At 47.7% G+C, this 21,176-nt stretch overlaps 1 protein-coding gene across 4 annotated transcripts in view; it reads right to left on the bottom strand.

Moving 5' to 3' along the window:
- Positions 1-21,176, bottom strand: part of LOC146869531 (vacuolar-sorting protein SNF8) — a 225,236-nt gene that overhangs the window by 2,506 nt on the left and 201,554 nt on the right. For 3 of the 4 annotated variants that reach the window (XM_085603876.1, XM_085603925.1, XM_085603892.1), the window contains one exon: positions 46-120. The exons of the other annotated variant lie outside the window; for it this stretch is intronic. In XM_085603876.1, coding sequence (XP_085460002.1) covers positions 46-120 — 75 coding nt within the window. The remainder of the gene's footprint in view (positions 1-45; positions 121-21,176) is intronic. 4 annotated transcript variants of the gene reach the window in all.

Below are 21,176 nucleotides of genomic sequence, written 5' to 3'. Positions count from 1 at the left end.
CAGAAGTTCGTCATTATGCATTTTGGAACTCCTTGCGATACATACCAACACGTGATTGGCTCTTTCAGTTTCCCACTTTAAACTGGTTTTTATTTCATTGACTGTTACGAATCCTTTTTTCTGAAATTTAAATAGAAAAATTTAACTAGTCAATGACATACAATTTACTTGCTTCAATTAAAAATTGATGTGCATCTGTATAATCTTGCCAGATGCCAATGAATCAGATAAGCAGTTCTTCAATAAAGGCGGCTTTCGCTTGCAGTGTAATTTTGAAGTATTCACTTGAGGTTACTAGAATGGAAATCTAGTGATGATTAAGAACAACAGATCTAATTTGAATCCAGGCCTTTATACCTGTTCGCTCGGGGCAGGGGAGAAATACTTACTGGCCTTTCCTGTTTTTAAAGGTAATGCTAGTTCTCGAGCTAGTCCTTACCTCCATCCATGTGGGACATGAATGAAGCCTGCATGTTTACACCTCATGTATGAAGTAAAGTGAGTATGTGTGTTGTGCTTGATTTATATGGGGACCGGAATCAATCTTGAAACCACTGTGTGTGATTGGCTGATAAAAAGAAGACTGAAGGTGGCCTAGTCAGATTTAGTCTGGAGGTGGGCCCTGGAATACACTGAGGACTCTTGGAAGTGAGCCATGCTGTAGTGATTTGAGGACGAATGTTCTTTAGAAGCTGAGGCGGTGCTCCTAACGTCGCCCCTACCCTGGAGTGCTTCAGACTTTTTTGTGTAGCAGTTAGGCATGAAAGACCTCCTTTTGTGCCACTGTTTTCTATCTTACCTGCCAAATATTCATAATAAATGGCTGTGCCTTGGCAGCCCCTTTTAAACATACTATCTTCCCTGAAACACCCAAAAACACAGCAAGGCCATAGAATTCACATTTATGTCTGCTAGTCAGGGACAAAAACAGGATTGAATCCCCAGATCATTGTGCTAGCATAGCATACTATGTACCAGGAAGGGAAGCCCACAAAAGCGTGACCGAGTAATTTTCAAGCTACAGGGATGGATTATTGAACTTCCCGTCCAAGATGGGGAAAGACTGGGGGAATCCCGAGATCTGCAAAATGAGCAGCTGGACCCGGTCCGTGAGAGAAGCAAACTTTTTGGGAAAGATGGTGCCCAGAGGAGCACAGTCTAAAAATGGCAGCCCACAGCTAAGCAACCTGCAGTAAAGAAGTTGTTGTGAAGAGGGATTAAAACTGACCATGGCATTAACATTATGAGGCATGGGGATGATGAGCACTAAGAGGAACTATGGTGTGCTCCCAGTTCCTGAAGCCCAATGTGCGTGCGCCCCTGACTGCCCACTGAAATGGAGCTAGAGCCATCTGCTTAGCTTGGGAGAGTTGCCAGTAGCTTTAGTTTTGCTGCCCTACAAACTTTGTCCAATTAAAGCTTGGCTTGTGGAGCATCCCAAATGTCGTTTGTGTGCAGTTAACTGCAACCCCTTGGATTCTGTGGGAGGCCAGAATGCTTACCCACCACATCCAGCAGGTACTGTGCCCCAAAGAATGTGGCACCAGGAGAACCATGTAAAGGTGCCTGGCCTCAAGTAACGATATGTTTGTAGCATTTGTTGATGTAGATACGCATGCTCTTCATACTCCTGCTATTCTGTGTTGGGCACGGACTTTGCAACTTGTTTTTATCTGAAGACATTTTAAGTCACAAGATTTGGTGTGATTCCTCCCTTAGTCCACAATGTACCTGGACGTTTCCACCTTAGATGGTTTTGTTCCACCATCAGGTTCGGATAGTCAAGTGCCAGCTCAAAGACCGACATGTTCTAACTCTGATTCTTTGGGAACAGCCTTAAGAGTTCTCCTATCCCAGTGACATCAAAAACAATTCCTGCTCATTCTATGCCTGGAGGACTATTCAGACACACAAGTGCCTTATGTTAACTCCTTGTGGAATTCCTATCGCCTTAGGAGAACAAATGTTCATGTCTAATATGCCCACTTGACACGTAAGCCCAAGCCGCTGCAGCACTTTGTGAAAAGACTGGCTGCCTCTAAAGGTGAGAACGTTTTGTAAAATTTGTTCAAACGTAAATATATCATTAATACTAAAACTTGTAATAGTTGAGCGTGCACTGTAAGTTTGAGCTCAGCTTGAATAACTGCTAGTGGTTCCAGAATAAAAATGTATACTCAGGTTGCCTAAATGTAATAATGTGAAGCTATTTATTGTGCGCCCATAATGCTCCTTAATTATATGCAACAAAAAAAAAGGTCAGGAAAGCGTACCTACTAGTACATTTCTTTGCGTTGATGCAGATTTACGACTCCAAGGTAATCACAAGTATACAGAAGCAGGCCTGGAAATCATACACCTAACATACTTTGTTGCATTCAATAATTTTAACGATTGCCCGAGCGAAAACCTGCTGAGCAATTGCAAATCCACTTTTCCTAAAACTTTTTTTTTTTTACCCAGCACAGTAAATTGTTTACTCCTGCCGTTGTCAAAAACTCTGACGTTTTCCAGTGTGAGAACGTGTTACAGAGGAGCTGGTGAATGCTTCTAAGCATGTTAGTTTGTGTAGACGTGCACATACTAGAAAGTATTCCAACTCAAACTACTGTTTCCCACCGACTTACAATGTATGCATGTCAATTTGCAGAAAGGTGCCAAAATCAAAGCACAGCTAGAATCCAAAGCCTGATAAGAGCCATAACATAATCAGGCTAGTTGTAGAGCTCTGACATAAGAGTGCTGCTCCAATTTGTCACTTAACTTCATGGCACCAAAAGTGACCTGTAGATTTATGAAGCATACTGTCCCTAGGACAACCAAATATTTTATAAAATTCCACACCACTGCAAAATAAATTCCCCTCCCCCCCCCCCCCCCAAGGAAGATTCCTGCTAAGCTCTCTTGCACTTGAGCCCAACATACACCCTTCTGCTTCTCCCAAGAAATGGAAATCAGCCTTCTACACCACAAGGGGTAAGGGACTCTGCTACAAGCCGCCCTCCACCTCCCACTGCTCCTAGGCATTCATCTTCACCGCTCCCCCCCTTGCATCTCCCTCAGGACTTGTAGTATGAACCCTTAGTGTCCAGGAAAGGGTATGACCTGTGGAAGCGCTTTAATGTGAATCCTATACATGAACCTGACATAGACCCGTACTCCACCAAATCCTCTCCACGTGATGACACCAGCGCTTCTTGTGACAATTAAAGGGCCACCCGCCACCAGAAAGTGAAAATGCAGGTTTCTAGGATGAGGATAACTGCCTTGTGGAGATTCTTCAAAACAGAAATCGGTGCAGTACTTCCCCATGCTCTAGAGGGAATACAATCCTGAAACAAATTCCAGGAGCTAGTTAAAAACAGGAAAGGGGGGGGGGGGGGGGCGTCTGACAATGAGAGCAAAAGGACAGGTGATGTTGGCATACATGTGGCAGTGGGGGCTGCCACACAGTAGCACATTGCAATTTCCATTAGCATGGTCTTCCTCTGAGTGGCATCGCTGGGAGAAAATGCAAGACCCCAACAAACCCCTCCTCAAGACATACAGAGAGGTGGAGAGCAAAACTATATCCAATGCCATCTGCAGATGTGCCCTGGATGCTGCAGACACCACCTCCATAGATGTTAACACCAGCATTCTCCTATGATATCATGCCTGCCTACAGATCTCTGTTTCCGTCGTGAAGTACAACTGTACCTTTTTTATGTAGTGCTTTCCTTTTTTAATTTTTTTATTTTTTATTGATCATTTCTCAACAAAAAGAAACAAACATCACAAGGCAATACAGTACATGGCATACATGTCGGTATCTATACAGTACACAATGATAAGAAATCCATTGGGGGCAGGCCCGGACTACACATACAATCATAGAAATGGCATTTCATTCGGAATACAAGGGAAATGTATAAGGACAAAAGAGCACAGTGCAACACAGTCATACAGTATACATATCCATCACATTACCCGACAGAACAGGAGATTAGATAGTAGGCACAGACAGCAAGTAGGCCGTGAGGGGTGACCAAATGTCCCGGGCCTCGATGGTGCGGGCAACTCTTCAGCATAACAGACCAGCTGATCTCGACAGTAGGTTAAGTCCTGCAACCATAAATTGATAGTGGGGGCCAGTCTACTCTCCCAACACATAGAGACTCTCCGCTTGGCCATCAGCAACGCAATAGCCACAAACCTTCTGCAGGAGGCCCTGACACTGGCGACCAGACCTAGGAGACATAGTTGAGGGGTACAGTCCAAAGGAAGCCCAACCATCAGGCGCATAATCTTTACTACAGCTTCCCAATAGGAGAACACCTTGGGGAAAACCCATGCCAAGTGATAAAAATCAGCGTCAGGGGCCCCACAGCGTCTACAGGCAGCAGAGTCTCGCAGACCATATTTGTACAATTGGGCAGGTGTATAATATTATTATTATTATTAGGAGTTTTATATCGCGCACGGTTACCCTTGGGCATCCCAGCGCTTGCATTGGGAACCCGTCCTGGTTTTTCCCTGTGAGATAATCCATACTGGGCATCCCCAAGGTGAAAGCCAGGCATCCCGCCGCGGGGGGGCCGTTGTGGAGATTAAGCAAGCTAGTTGCCCAGAGCTGCCTAGTGTGAACTCATGCTTAGAGTAGGCACCGAAGCGAGAATTATCAAGTCCGTGGACAATTGGGCTCCAGACCCTGCCGCGTCGGGAATCGAACCCTGGTCCCGGGTCTGACCTCTGCTTCAGGGTATGCCTGCTCTAACCAGTGAGCTACACTTCTCCACTATATAGCTGGTGTACATATTTAAATTGTAATTGTAACTGGGTTTTGTATCGCGCCAACTCACCGACAGGTCTCAAAGCGCTACTGACCAAGTACAGAACAAAGATGGAATGAGGATATATGGGTATCAGGTCTAGCAACCGACTATTGAAGCGGGAATGCGTCTTTGAAGAGTAAGGTCTTCAAGGACTTCCGAAAGTGGAGAAGGTTGGGCTCTCTACGAAGCACCTCCGGTAGCTTATTCCAAATGATAGGAGCCTGCACTGAGAAGGATCTGCCTCCTTTAGTTGTTAACTTAAAGCGTGGTCGAGACAGTAAAAAAGATCCGTACGATCGCAAGGCGCGTTTAGGTTCGTGGAGTTCCAGCCTTTCTTTTATATAGGCTGGCGTCTGTCCGTGGATTGCTTTGTGGCAGATACACATACTTTTAAACTCCACTCTCTGCACCATGGGCAGCCAATGTAGTCGGTGGAGCAGGGGGGAAGCATGGGTCCTCCTCGGCACTCCAAAGATCAGGCGTGCTGCGTCGTTTAGAATGACCTGAAGACGGTTGATGGAGTTCTTTGGAAGGCCGAGATACAGCGCATTTCCATAGTCTATTCTAGACACTATTGTGGCTGAAACAATGGTTTGCAGCATATTCCTCGAGAGCAGGGGGGCGAGTTTACGTAGTTGCCTGGTCAGATTGGTACAGCAGCTAACTACAGCGGATACTTGGTTGGCCATTGAGAGTTCCTGATCGATTTTCATCCCAAGACTCTTGACATTGGGGCATGGTTTTGGAGTAGGTCCTAGTTCTTGTGGCCAGAACAAGTCGCTCCAGGGGGAAACAGAAGTTGAAATGACAAGGACTTCCGTTTTATCCGGATTGATTTTCAGCAAATTGGATGACATCCAATTCACTGTAAATCGTAGGATGTCTTGAGCCACTGATTGTGCCGATGATGTGTTATCGATACTCAGCAATAGCTGAGTGTCGTCGGCATAGTAAAAAACTTTACACTTCATGTTTGCCAGTGACTCTATCAGAGGTTGTAAGTAGAGGTTGAATAGGAGCGGCGAGAGCGCTGACCCCTGCGGGACCCCACAGACTAACATGCCCACCTCTGACACCTGGTCTGCCAACTGGATCTTCTGCGTCCTTCTTGTTAAGAAGGCTGTGAGCCATTTAAGAGCCTGCCCTCCCATCCCAAACCCAGCCAATCTGTCCAAGAGCAGTGCATGGCTGACAGTATCAAACGCCGCTGAAAGATCTAATAATATCAGCGCGCTTGGCTTTTTACTGTCAGCCATGCATCTTAGCTCATCCAGTACCGACAGCATTACTAGTTCTGTGCTATGGTGGGCACGGAAACCAGCTTGCCGCTCCTGGAGCAGATGGTGAGATTCCAGAAGGGCTGACAGGGACTTAAGTACGTGCTGTTCCAGTACCTTTGACAGGAATGGCAGCTGGGAGATTGGCCTATAGTTCTTCAGGCTAGTTGGATCAGCTCCAGGCTTTTTTATCAAAGGTCTGACACATGCCTCTTTGAAGGTAGATGGTAAAGATCCAGTGACTAATGAGATGTTTAAAAGGTCTAGGATCTGGTCTTCTAGAAACGGTATTGCCATCCGAAAGGTGTCAGGCGGACAGGGGTCAGCGGGGGAACCAGATTTGATAGACGCTACGAGTTTTCTCAGAGTACTAGAGTCAATGTGGGGAAAGCTGGTGAAAGTTGGAGTTAGAGAGTCTGGGAGGGGCAATTGTTCGATGTAAGGGGCTGGGTTGTTCTTCTTGATATCAGACAGGATTGTCGCTACCTTTCCCAGGAAGTATCCTTGAAAGGTATCGCAATCGATCGTGATATCTGTCTTTTCCTCTTTCTTACTTAACTCTTTCAAAATTTGGAAAGTCTCTCTCTGGATGTTTGTGGCGTTATTGATACGCGTCTCGTAGTACTCCTTCTTGGCTGATGTAATAAGCTTTTTATATGCTTGGAACGACGTTCGATATGATTCCCTATCGGTATCCTTTTTAGATTTCCTCCAGCATCTTTCGAGGTAGCGAAGCTTTCTCTTTTGTTCGCGTAGACCTTCAGTAAACCAGGGGGCTCCTTTCTCTACACCTTTTATTTTTTGTGCCTTTTCAGGAGCTAACTCATCAATAGATTGCCTAAGGATGGTTGTTATCGTATTGTACTTTGAGTCTAGATCGGTACTATCAGCAGGGAATATAGAGTTCTGTATGTACTTGGGCATGGTTTTGGCTAGGGTCTCAACATTCACCTTTTTCCATTGGCGCACTTTTTTAGTTTTTAACGGTAGTTTGACCTGGCAGATGTCTTGCGATAAGTCATATGAGATAAGATGGTGGTCTGACCAGAGACAAGGTGAGATACTTGTAATGACCGCTTTTGGTGTCGAAGACCAAATAAGATCTAAAATATGGCCTTTTATGTGGGTTGGAACTTCCACAAGTTGTGTCAGTCCGAGGGTGGTCATGATGGTCTGTAGTTTCTGGGCTGACGGGTCTTGATTACTTTTATCCCAATGGACATTAAAATCGCCAGTTACCAGGATGTTTTTATAACGTGTGCATAGATCTGATATAATTGGATGGAAGAGATCATTAAACACAGGAGTACTTTGGGGTGGGCAGTATACTGTTAAAATAATGAGACAGGAGTTGTTCATGGTACTTTTTATCCCCAGTAGGTCGACAGTATTTGTAGTCTCAGCTAGGATCTTTGTTACCATAAATTGCTTTTTAAAGATCGTTGCTACCCCGCCACCTCGAGTCCCCTCTGGCCGATTGTGCCAGACCATATCATACCCACTGGGAATGGCGGCGATGATATCCGGGGAAGAGGCGTCGCTCAACCATGTTTCGGTGAGTGTCAGGATATCAATGGTCTCATCCTGTAGCAGGGTGAAGATCTCTAAATGATGTTTCTGCAGTGACCTGGTGTTAAGGGTAGCTAGCTTCAAAGGGGTTAAGTGGCTTTGGTACTTACAGCTAGAGATGTGCAGGATGTTATATTCCTTGAGTGTAGCACATATACTCGGGGATAAGATATACCTGTCAGAGTTCAGTCCTAGGAGGTCCGCTGAGGTATAGCAGGAGCGTGTGCCAGAGTCCCTGAGCCCTGCGCCCGGTCGGGCGCAGACGGGCGCAGACGGGCAGGACTCTGGCACGACTCCGGCGCAGATCCGGCGCGTCCGCTGATCGCGTCCGCTGCGCGGAGCCATCCTTGTCCGTTTTTATAGCGCTGACGATGTCCTCACTCACCCAGCCCGACCCAAGATGGCCGCCAAACTCGACGCCCAGCGCTCTCGGCGTCGATACTCAGCCGAGAGCGGGCCTGGAGCTGGAGGGAGGGGGTAGGGGTGGATTCTAGGCGCTGCTAAGCGCTGAGGAGTTACAGCACACCAAATGCAATCAGGGTATAAAATTCACGAGAGACAAAAAAAAATAAAAAAAAATAAAATAAAATATCAAAGGTAAACTGTTAAAATGCGATTTGCGAACAAGAAAAGACAGGAGACCTCCCGGCTTCCGCCTCAGGAGGGAAAGGTGCGTACAGTGTCAAAGTGAACTATTCGCAAATTTCCATTAGCTGTTAAGTGCCCTGTCAGGCGGCAACAGTCCGCCCACTCGTCCTCAGTCAGAGCGCGCGGTAAAACTGCATTCCATTTATTCAACGCCGCTACACCGGAGGCGGCTACCTCCTTCTGTGATATCCGATATAATCTGGTGATCAGCTTTACCCTAGAAGGGGTAGTGTATTAACAATCATGGCCTTGAGGGGTATGGGGTGCACCGCTCCAGCCTCAACTGCCACATGGGGAATGTAAGCAGGGTCATGCTGCCCATAGTACGCAAAGTGGGCTTGTGCGCATAAATAGTATAACTGGAAATCGGGAGCTGCAAAACCACCCTGCTCGTAAGGGAGCATAAGTGTTTCCCACTTGAGATAAGGCTTTTTACCCCCCCATGCTAACGTAATCAAAAGTGATCGAAGTAAGTTAAACAAGCATTTACAATGCAATGGTCTCGGCAATATTATAGGTAGAGCTATTGGTATTGCTCATTATTTTTTTATTATTTTTGTATCCCTAAATAAATGGCATTGTCATTTCTATTGGCATTAGCTTTTTTTTGCATATGTGATACCTATTGCATTAGCAGAGAGAGAGAGAGACAAATTGTGTCTGCATTGCTTCCTTCACCACTTTCATGCCTGTCAATTTCCTGCATCCCACTACAGCGTGAACCTTCTACGGATCGTATTCCATTAAATGGTGTCATCACATACCAACACAGCAGGAAGCGCGTCAGACACACAGACAGCAATGCCACACTAAGCACAGGACGTGAAATCTCAATAGGACCGGGCTGTTTTATGACAACTCTAGCCCTTCACACTGGAGCAATCAGGGAGTTAGCTTAAATCCAACTATTCCAGCTCCTCTCTTACTTCCCCCTGGCGGCACTTAGGTAGTGCACATATTTAGGAGGTGCCTGGTTGCCCAGAAAGCAGATAGCCATACTGGATGCTATTTGGCATCCCTCGACCAATAATACACAGACGAATACTGTAGCAGTATTTCTAAGCTTCCCTTCCACTTCCGGGAGGCATGGACAGACGGGAGTTAAGACGGTTAGAAAACATTACACTGTTAGAAAAGGAGGCACTATTCTTGTAGGCATTTCCAAACTAATTTATAAACTTAAAACGACTATCCTATGGAACGAGCTATAGTCATCGCATCCAATATCGTTTCTGAAAAGTTCACGTTTAGGAAGTGGGACCTCATCTTTAAAACATAATAATGGAATGTTATGCAAACTTTATTTTGGCAATGTTTAGCAGCACCTAGGCAGCGTTGGTATTTTTATCGTAATACCGCTTCATGTGCATCCTGCAAGAAGTGGGTAGTCGCCTTTCTTCTATTTCCATGCCGAGGTAGCCGGGCTCGGGATCTACCCGTTTACTCTCCGTGCTTATAGCGGAGTCCGGGGCGCCCGAAATGGCGACGGAAAGGGCGGTGCTTATTTGCGTCCATCCCTTGCAACGAGAGAAATAAGGGGAAAAAGTCACCCTGTGGAAAAATAATTTTAAAACTCGGTCTACCTCCTCTTGTGAAAAATACATACTTTCGTAGCAAACAAGCAAGCTATAAAATATTACTTTGCACCCCAGTCGATTGAAGCGTTTCAAGCAGCCCTAGGAAAACACCGTGAAATAATAATAAACAAAAGTAAACAATGGCGCAGAGGTGTTGGGCGATAGGGTGCTTGCTATATAAATCATTTGCTCTGGCGTTTTCCCTTGCCCCAGTGAGAGAAGCAATAAAATAACAAAATACTAGAAATTTTGCATAATTAAAAGAAAGACATAGGCGGTGGCAGTTGTGTGGAAGTTTCTACCACGATGTACAACGTATCTTTTAAAATTGGAGTGCATATATGTATATGAATACTGCAATAAAATACTGCAGCTCATTAATTACGAATGTGTATAATTGCACGATGCCGGGTAAGGCATATATGCTGCGCCTCGACAACGATATCCAGATTTCGGGGTTGCTTGGTCTCGATTCTGATCTCTTCTGGTATAAAGTTGCGTGCAGTTTCTCTCTCTTAATCCTCCCCCTTGGCGGCAGCCCCCTCTCCCCACATCCCCCAATGCTCTCAAGGGGTTCACTTCAGTGACCAAAGCTACGAGTTATTTTTAGTTACCTTATTTCTCCTCTTGCCTTTTTCCTTCGCTTTAACTCGCAATTCGTGTGGAGATTTTTTTGTTATTCAAGGAGGATGAAACCAGCGTCAGGGCTCTGGTGCGCAGGAGCGGAGAGAGAAGGGGAGGGAGGAAAGGGTAGAGCGGGGATCACATGGGGGAAAGAAACGCAGCGGCGGTTTTCAGATTCGGGGGCGTGGGTAAAAAGTGGAAAGAACACCAAAAAACACGCCCCCGAATCTGAAAAAGACGGAGCCTATTTGGAGGGACGGCTCTCTCCTCCAATGGCTGGCCTCCGTTTAGGAAGCCAGCCAATGGAGGAGACGCAAAAAGAGAGGCGGGCTAAATAGCCACTCTAGAAAACATTAAATCTCAAACTTCCGGTTCTGCCTTCGGCAGACCAGTAGTCCTCGACCTAAAAAGTGACGTGACAAATGTATCGGGATATTTAAGAATAGATACAGAAAGCGGGGGAGTATTACCATTTTCATTAATGCTATACGGTCAGCAAAGGAGAAGGGCAGCTTAATCCAGCGGGTGACCTGCTCCTCGAGGCGCGCAAGGGCTGTTCCATAGTTGGCTCGCAGTACCTCCTGGGGGTCACGGTGTAACCACACACCCAAATATTTCACTGTATCAGTACACCACACCAAGGGAAATTCTAGCTCAATGGGAGACGTACAATCCGTAAGGGGCAATATCATAGATTTAGACCAATTGATTCCTAGCCCAGAGAACCATTCAAATCGAACGTGTTCCCGAAGGAGGGGAGGCAGATGGAGGGCAGGCTCACGCACATACAGCACCATATCGTCTGCATACATGGAGACTGCCAGAGGGCGCTGGAAGAACCGCAATGCTGCCCGAGAGTAACGCTGGCGCAAGATACAGGCCAGAGGTTCGAGAATAAGCGTAAATAGTAATGGGGAAAGCGGGCACCCCTGTTGCGTGCCTCGATGAATAGGGATTAATTTAGATAAAGCACCATTGACCATCACTCGCGCTGTAGGGCAAGTGTAGAGCAGTTTTATCCAATTGGTGAAGACAAAGGGCACCCCCATACGATGTAAAATCGCGAGCATGTAGGACCAGGAGACAGAATCAAAAGCCTTAGCGGCGTCAAGGAGCACTGCCACCACCGGCAACGTAGGTTCCAGGACGTGCATAACCGCAAATAACGTCCGCAGATTATGAGAGGTGGAACGAGTGGGCACAAAACCAGACTGATCCGGCAGGATCATGACCGGAAGAAGCAGCTGTAGTCTGGTCGCCAGGGCTTTAGCTAAAATGTTAACATCTGTATTAATTAAGGACAGCGGTCGGTAGGAGTCACATATGTCAGACGGCTTGCCCGGCTTGAGAAGCGCGACCACCAATGCTTCGCGTAACGTTGGAGGTAGGCATTGAGTCTCGTAGGCCTCCTCATAGACCTGGAGTAAGCAAGGGGCAAGATTGTCGGCATAGGTTTTATAAAACTCCGCTGGCAGACCATCAGTACCAGCTGATTTACCATTAGGGAGAGCTGCAATAGCGTCTTGTATTTCACCCAGGGTGAGAGGGTGCATTAGAAATTCCTGTTGCCCCCGAGAGAGCCACACTAGCGCGATATCATCCAAATACTGCTGCAGCTCAGCTTCAGCCACAGCCGGGCGATGAGCATACATATCTTCATAAAAATCGGTAAATGCTTGTAAGATAGCAGAGGTGTTGTGATGTGTAACATCGTCAACTGTGATCGAACTAACCATGTATGCCCCACCCCCGGGTTCCATAAGACGGGCCGCTAGTGCTCTGCCAGGTCTGCCACCCTCCCCATAGTATCTGGCCTTGCTTCTCCGAAACATGTGAAGTATCTCTTTGTCTGCCACTTCGTTATATTCTGCGACTTTCTCTTTAATGAGTGCAAGGACAGAAGGGTCGGGTGCGCTTTCATGTCGCTGTTCCAGCCCCTTCAACTCAAGCTCCAGTGTAGACATGGTGCCCCTGAGTGACCGAAGAACCCCCGCCTGGAGACCAATGCAGACACCACGGATGGTCACCTTAAAGGCCTCCCATAGTGTCCCCATTGTTTCAACTGAGCCATTATTATGTGTAAGTAGTCAGCAATAGCCTCCCGAATACCCGCACAAAATACCAGGTCTAACAAGACGGAGGGCTGGAGCTGCCACTGGAAAGGGGGGGGGGGAGGGGGAGTGTGAGCCGGCAGGGCCAGACGAAGATGCACAGGGGAATTATCCGATAGTGTTCTAGGCAAATGTTCAACATGCACTATCCAGTCATTTGCATCCCGGGTCAGTAACCAGAAATCTATACGGGACCAGGCAGGACGGGCATAGGAGTGACAGGTACCCTCCATTTTACAAGGATGACGCAGACGCCAGACATCCACAAGCCCCAGTGTCAGCATACCATCCCTCAGCGCAGATGCTGCCTTCTTAGGAGGCCAGTCAGTTGTAGACACTCTGTCCATAGTGGGGTCCAGTGTCACATTAAAATCGCCCCCACATATAACAGTAGAAGGGGGCAGTTTGCCCCATAGGTTGTCATAGAAGGCAGGATCGTCAATGTTGGGACCATATACATTAACTAACACCAGAGACTTACCATACAATGTACCCTGTACTATTATGTATCTCCCACCATCATCCTCATCTACGGAGAGTGGTACAAAGGGGGTGCCTTTTTTAATCAGAATCATTACCGCCCCCCTCCCCCCCCCCCCCCAGCATAGGAGGAGGAGGCAGCAAGCCGTACCCCAGCCCATCTGGTAGCAACAGCGGACACCGCCTGCTTGGTAAGATGTGTCTCCTGTAGGAGAGCGATTCGGATATGGTGACGGTCAAAATAGGAAAGCACCTGGCGCACTTTTCGCGGATTATTGAGCCCCCTTACATTCCAACTAAGCCAAGATATCGTCCTGTCGTTAGAGTCAGTCATGTCCTACCCGTGAAATGCAGATTCCTGTCATAATGTCCATAATAGGTCTTCAGCATTACCATACCGCAACCCCAGTGTACTGCCAATGTACAATTCAAAACATAGCGATCCCCAACAGCCCATCCCACCCACTCCAACAGCGTAAGCCTGCCATGACACCCCCAAAAGCAACATAGAAGAAAGAACCCCAGACCAAGTTGCATAGTTGACAAGGCGTACAAGACAGATCTCCTATCAAAAGGTAATGCAACCAAGACACAAAAACGTGTCAAAACAGAAAAAACAACTTTGTGGGGATTTCCCATGCAGAGAAGCGCTAGAAGCCACTGGCACCCCGTGAAGTACAGGGTGGGTCGAGACTAAAGGATTGGGCCATCCAAAGCAGGTCTCAAGTGCAGCCAGGTGGCCCCTTACATTGTAACAACAAAAAATGTCCTCAAACTACCGGCAATGATCTCAACAGTTGTTTCATTCCAAGCGGCAGAGGCAAAGTAGATTGAGAAAAACAAAGCAGTCATTATAGGACACAGTGATATATATAAAATCGCACCCTAAAGCAACAGAGGTGAGCTAAGCTAGCACGTGGAGACAGCCACACCAATAACATGCAAGGCAAGTGTATAGTGGACAATGCAAAAGGATACCAGGCCCATCCACTCAACCATCAGAATCAGAGTCCCCCACTTTTTCTCGTTGCGGTGAACGACGCTCCAGCTGCCGAAGGTATTGAAGTGCCTCCTTAGGTGTCACGAAGATGCGGGCCTTCCCATTGTGCTGAATGCGTAGGCGTTCAGGGTAAAGCATTTGCATATTGGATGTTCAGAGATTGCAGTTTTTTCTTCACAGCATGGAATTCCCTGCGTGCCTGCTGTACCGCCACTGTAAAATCAGGAAACAGCTCCACCTTCATTCCCTGATAATTCAGACTGCCTTTCTCCCGATCGCGGTAATTTAGCAGTCGGGCTATAATAGGCCGAGGCGACGCTCCCGGGATAGGCCGAGCAGCGATGAGCCCTTTCAACAATGAGAACTTTCAAAAAATGTTCCGTCCCTAACAGAGAGGTAAGAAGCGTCTCCACATACAGCTCCATGGGCCCAGTGTTGGTCGACTCCGAAATACCAGTGATTCGCAGATTGTTCCTTCGAGATCGGGCCTCAATAGCTTCATTTTTAGCTCTTATGACCTCCAGGAACTTTTCCATACTTGCACATGAAGTACTGACTGCCTCAACCCGATCCTCAACGGTGGAGATGCGTTGCTCAGCCTCGGCCAGCTGCGCGCCATGTTTGTCCAATTTGGACGCCATTATGTCCATACGCAGATTCAGGTTATCGATTTTTGCGTCAATTGTGTGGAGGCTCTGCTGCATGGACATCATCAAGCGCTCCAGCTTAGCCCCTGAGCCCTGTTCAAGATCAATTTCGGTGTCCGACACATTAGGCGTGTGAGACTTAGGGTTTTTCTTGGCTTCAAAATTAAGCTTGCTTTGCTGCTTGTCCGTTCGCCCCATGGCTGGTCAGGGGAACTGCCAGGCGTATTCGGGAGGAACTAGTAGCGTCAAATAGTGCCAACAGGAGACAGCCAACGCTGCAAAATGTCCCAATCAAAACCCTGTATTTATATAGTAGGATACCGGGGGATTAAATAAGCTGGCGAACTGCGCAATGGCGCCAACACCCGAAGCCACAGGATGTAAGCCACAACACAGTACTGACAGGCATCCACAATGAGGGCCTCCCGGAGTCTCAACTGCTCACCAAAATCCACAACACAATGCGGGCGTCAGGGGAACACACACTGTAGGAGCAAAAGAGTGGTGGCGCTCTGTTAGGCCCAGCCACCGCAATCATCCACACCGCACTGTCGAAAATCGCGGTGTCAGGCAAGCCAACGTTCAACATGCACGCTCAGCGCCAATGCCTGCGACCCCCACACAGTAGGTCCCAAGCCTCAGTCACCCAGTGGAGCGCACAGAGAAGCACGAGCAGGCAGCAGCAGAGTCCCGATATGCGCCGGCCCCAAACAGAAGACAAGATGCAGGCAAACCTGTGAGGTACAGTGCGAAGGCCCAGGCGCAGCAACCCTGGCGGTAACAGCGTAGGCCGATCTGGTCCCAGGGGGAAACATCCACCTCACCTCTGCGCTGGACGGGAAGACAGGAGCGGCCACCGCAGCCAGTAGGGGGGAGACTCAGCCGCCAAGGCCACGCAGCAGCCGCCGAGAACAGCAGAGGAGGGTCCCCTGTACTCTGTCTCCGCCCCTCCGCTCTCAGCCGGGAATCACAGCCGCACACCAGGGGCCAGTCAGGAGCAGGGCGAGGAGCCCGCCTCCACACCGCAGGGCCGCAGCCCCAGCGACTCACAGCACCGCAGGGCAGCAGTCTCCGGAGCCGGCCGAGCACAGCCCCGCAGCGCCACAGGGGACACCCCGTCTCACAGCCGGAAATGTGCCGCACTTGTTACCAGGGCCGCAGCAGTTCAATTAGCAGGCCGTCTGGGAGTGCGAAGCGACGCCGCCATTTCGCGCTGGAACCAGATGAGGGGCAAAAATACAGTTGCGAGGCAGCTATGTCCAGCAGAAATACATCGAAGTGATCCACAGGCGGTAAGGGGAGCGAAGCTGTGTAGTAGAGCCTTGGATGGCACTGATTAGGCAGGATAATAGGCGGATTGAAGAAACAGAGTTCCAGCTGCAGCCACGATACAGGACTCATGCCTGTAATCCCCGGTCAAGTGCTACAAGAATTTACAGCCGATTGCCAAGATTACCTCTACCTGGGTCATCATTCACCGTGCCACCAGGTCTCGTCCCAGGATTAACTCTGGTTCTTCAGGGCTGCCCTTCAATCCCCCCCCACCCGTCCCGTCCTGATGGAGACCCACCCTTGACCACCTAAGGGAGCTGTATTGGGTTGAAACGTCGACAAGTATACTAGGCCCGGATCATCCAAAGGCGTTGCCCAAAGAAAGAATCATTATTTGGCAGGCCTATTGTATTTCCTGTAACATCTGGCCCCCCTTTTCACTTGTAAATTTTTTTTCACCACCTTGTATATATTGCACACCACCTAACACTGAGCACTAATGTCACCTCCACCTATTGTGTAATTTTGACTGTATTGGCAGCCATTAATTAATATATGTGTAAAGAATGTAAAGACTTCTATTTAGATAAAAAACTTACACACTAAACAGCAATTTGAGTCATGTGCCCTATTGTTTGTAAATTAATTATCCATATCTAGGTATCTTGAGATACGTTTGTGACATGTTAATGCACCATTTGTAATTAATCTGAAACCCGACAGAACCACTTTTTGACTACTATGATATACCCAGGTTCTGAGGGACACAGGGTCGCCCCATTTTTTGTATAATTTTCATATTAACCAATCAGTTGAGTTACCGGTGTTTTTTCAAAACCCAGACTCCGTAGCAGAGAGAGCTCTTCACACACTAGATGTCAAAAGAGCACTACTTTATTACATTGACAGGACTAACCCCTTTCGAAAAACAAAACAACTGTTTGTAGCCTTCTCCCCACCACATAAAGGTAACCCCATCTCCAAAGCTGGGATTGCGAGGTGGATAGTAAAATGCATTCAAATATGCTACCAAAAGGCTAAACGCACATTAACAATTCCCCCTAGAGCGCATTCAACACGCAAAATAGGGGCTTCCATGGCATTCTTAGGGAACATCCCCTTAGATGACATATGTAAAGCAGCAACATGGTCTACACCACACAACTTCACCAAACACTATTGTGTTGACGTGCAGGCTAAGCAACAGGCTTCTGTAGGCCAAGCTGTTCAAAACACTTTTTCAAACTACTGCAACCGATACATGTGACCACCGTTAGGGGATACACTGCTGTACATTCTATGCACAGTGTACGATCTGCAGCTCATATGCCTCAAACGGAAAATGCTGCTTACCAGAATGCATCTGTTCTTGGCATGTAGAGCTGCAGATCCGTACACGCCCACCCACCTCCCCGGAACCTGTATCTGTTCCAGTATCATCTTAATTAGATACATTCACATGGACATCTCTTCTATTTCTTACTGACTCCATCATTTCCCATCATGGCGAAAGACAAAGGATGGAGCCGATGCCCATGCGCACTATCGTCCAAGGGAGGAGTCACCTATCTCGTGACTACAAAAGACTTCTTCCAAGACAACAACAAGGTGCAATCATCCGAGCCCAACACCAGATGGCGATCTATGCACAGTGTACAGATCTGCAGCTCTACATGCCAAGAACAGATGCATACTGGTAAGTAGCATTTTCCTTCTTTGTCTCCTCCCCCCCTCCCCTGTGGGAGGCGATTCCCCCAGACAGATGGGTACTGCCTAGAGTTCCACACCATGCCACCAAACAGTCTGCCTCAATGCCATGTCCTTAGCCCAGACAGTCTTCAGCTGCTGAAGGAAGGGGTACAGGCACTCCTACCCAAACGGGCCATCGATATGGTGCCCACACAACAGCATGGCAAAGAAGTGTACTGCCTCGACCAAGAAGGTCATGTCCCTCTAGCTTATCCTCAACCACTACATCCTGCTGCACTTTTACATAACCACTCAGCAGGATATCATTCCCTCTGCTCCGACTTCATTGCGGCGCTAGACTTTAGATGCCTAATTCCACCTCCCCATTCACCCAGCCCACTAGTGGTACCTCTGCTTCGTGGTAAGTGGCCAACACTACCAGTTCAAGGTTCAACACTTAGGGGGTCACTAGAGTTCCAAGGGTATGTACAGAGTTTCTAGTTAGCCCCCAGATCAGCACAGAAACATCATCCACGTGTTTCTGTATCTAGATGGCTGACTCATCAAGAACAGCCTAGCACACGATCAAACAGGTGTCCCTACTCCATAGGTTAAGATTCACCACAATGCCAAAATGACCGACATCCTTCCTATGGCTTGTCCTGAAGTCTGCACCAGGACAGCATACCCCAACCAAGAAAGGGTGATAGTATACCAAAAGCTACTTCCTCTTCTTCAGACAAGACGTCCTCTTCTGTAAGAACAGTAAAGAAGTTGTTTAGGATGATGGCTCTTCGCATTGCCACAGTGCAGCATGCCAGACTGTATATATAAATTAAGAGCACCTCATGAGACAATGGTCAAAAGCAGAGGGTCAATTGGTGGATCCAGTGTTGGTAAATCCAAAACCCAGTGCGCTCACCTATGGTTGAACAGGAACAATTAGTTGCCCGAAGGGCCTTTGCTTAACCCTCTTCCGCAGGTGACCATTACCATAAATGCCGCACTCAGGGTGGGGAACTCACCTCCACCACATGCCAGTTCATGGCACCTTGCCCTCACAATACCAAGGCAGTCACATCAACTACCTCGGGCTCTTGGCCATTCCTTTAGCCCCAATGGCTTTACTTAAGCTCATCCAGGGCAAAATCAGTACTCAAAGATGGACAACATAACAGCCATGTACTATACGCAAGGGCCACCCACTCCCTTCAGCTGTCTGCACTGGCACAGGAGATTTGGAATTGGGCAGTTCACAACACACATCTGTTGGCGCACACAGATTTTGTGGACATGCTAAGCAGGATGCATCAAAAAGTCGGCAAATAGAAACTGAACTCTCAAGTTCACACCAACATGGAGCGGTTAGCCACTCCTGAAAACACAAAAGGCCAAAGCTTCGCCTCTAGATACTCATATTGTCCATGAGCAATGCACTCCGAATGAGCTGGTTTAAACTATTTGCTTATGCCTTTCCTCCTCTCCCTCTCATTCCAAAAGTTGCCAGGAAAAATGACCCATCCTAGTGGTGCCAAACTAGGCCACACAAACTTGGTTATCCATGCTCCGAGAGATATGTATGTTAATCCACATATAAGAAGCTGGATCTTTATGTGATATTTCAAAAGGTTGATATACTGTTTAAAGAGTACAGGGTTCCTTTTTTGAGTGGAGAGGGGCTTGCTATGCAATCCAAACTCCTCTATTGGGGGTAGTGTGGGCAAGCAGCCTTAGGCTTAACACGGGATTGCAAGACATTTGCAGATACACACAATGGTTAATAAATGACACACACACACGACTCGAGGAGAACCACACCAATTTATAAAAATATCAAGTATCTCTATATATGATTTGGCATCAGAGAAAAATCGTTCAGGTAAGTCAGTTTTTAAATATAAATTCTTTTCACTTTAAAAAGTGGACAGTGCAATTTCAGAGTTTTTTTTAATGTTATCCTATAGAAGAAAGAACATGTTCTGAAAACAGATACAGTACATCGACCTACCAGACCAATGTCCAGGAGTTAAGCTGAGTGGTGGGCAAGATCCAAGGCAGCACCAACAGTACACCACCACCAGCCAGGTGCAAATCAGCACTGTGAGCCCAATGCATTTCAATGGGGACCAGTCGCTGTAAAAAGAGGCTGCAGGATCTGGCTGGGAAGCCAGATGGGCTAAACCAGCAAGTGGACTCAGACCATGTGATGCTTGGGGTCAGGGGAACACCTTTGGTCCTCTTCTCCAAGGTCCAGGGGCGATGTGGGCCGAGGTGTCCCTTGGTGATGGGTTTTTTCTTATCTGAGCAGTCCCGGTTGAGGGGTCCTGCGTGCAGAGACTGCAAGCACATCGGGGAGTCCAGGAGGGGTGAAAACACATTGGACTCAAACTCTGGAGGGTTGGGGAACCTTGTTGGAACCAGTGGCTCACTTCAACTTGGGCTAGAGGAAACGGGTGGAGTGGTGGCTTCAGGTGTTGGGTTTTGGCAGTCGCAGAGGCCTTTGAGTCTTCTCTTTTGGATTTTTTTCAGAACAGGTTCGCTGTTCACGGGAAATCTTGAGTATTTTTCTAAGGCAGGTTGTCCTCTCAAGTTTTTGGAGTCACAGCTGGAGGAGGAGTTGACTTAAGTGCCATTTTGGACAAGGGATGCAGACAGGCCGGCAGGGTTGGTACTAGGTCAGCTGCTTCTCTCTTCCCTGCTTTTGCAGCTCTTCAGTGTTCTCTCGCTCTCTAAGTCGCCAGGATCTGTTTCTCAGGTGATCCCCTAAATACTGAATTTAGGGGAGTGTAAAATGTAAATGTAAATTTGATACTTGTATAGCGCACTACTCACCCGCAAGGGTCTCAAGGCGCTTTTACGAATACCGCTGTGGAACCCATCCTGGCTTTCCCTGTGAGGCGTCCACTCCTGGGCACCCCCAAGGTGGAGGCCAGGCATCCTTAGCGTTGTGGGGGCCGTTGTGGAGATTAAGCAAGCTATTGCCCAGAGTTGCAGAGTGGGACTCCATGATTGGAATAGGCACCGAGGCGAGAATTATCAGGGTAGTAGCTAATGGGTTACTGACCCAAGGGGGTCACTATGCCCCCTATATGACAAAGATAGCTACTTCTGAAAAATTGTGTCACTATAGCCCACCTTAGGGGTGGCACGCTTACCTGACAAGCTAATTGTCCCCGCCAGTCCAGGTGCCAAGACAGCTCTGGACAGGAAGGGTGGCTTCCTCTCGTTTGAGGGGAGCCAGATTCGCATTCCATAGGAGGTAGCTTTTTTAAAGCTCACCGGCCAAAAAGGGCTGATCAGCAGGTCATCCTGTGGGAGTGTTACACCCTCCTCCTGGACATGCTTTTGTTCTGGGTCTCCTATGAGCAAAAGCTCTCACCCTAGGAGGTCAGAACAGTGCCCCTTTTTAACATGGCGACTCCCACTTTTTGATTGGTAAATAATGCAATTTTGACAGAAATGCAATGG

Source organism: Triturus cristatus, chromosome 1_1 (genome assembly GCF_964204655.1).
Source record: "Triturus cristatus chromosome 1_1, aTriCri1.1, whole genome shotgun sequence".
Taxonomy (NCBI): domain Eukaryota; kingdom Metazoa; phylum Chordata; class Amphibia; order Caudata; family Salamandridae; genus Triturus; species Triturus cristatus.
Note: the sequence above shows the minus strand (reverse complement) of the source record. Positions and strands in the feature narration are given on the sequence as shown.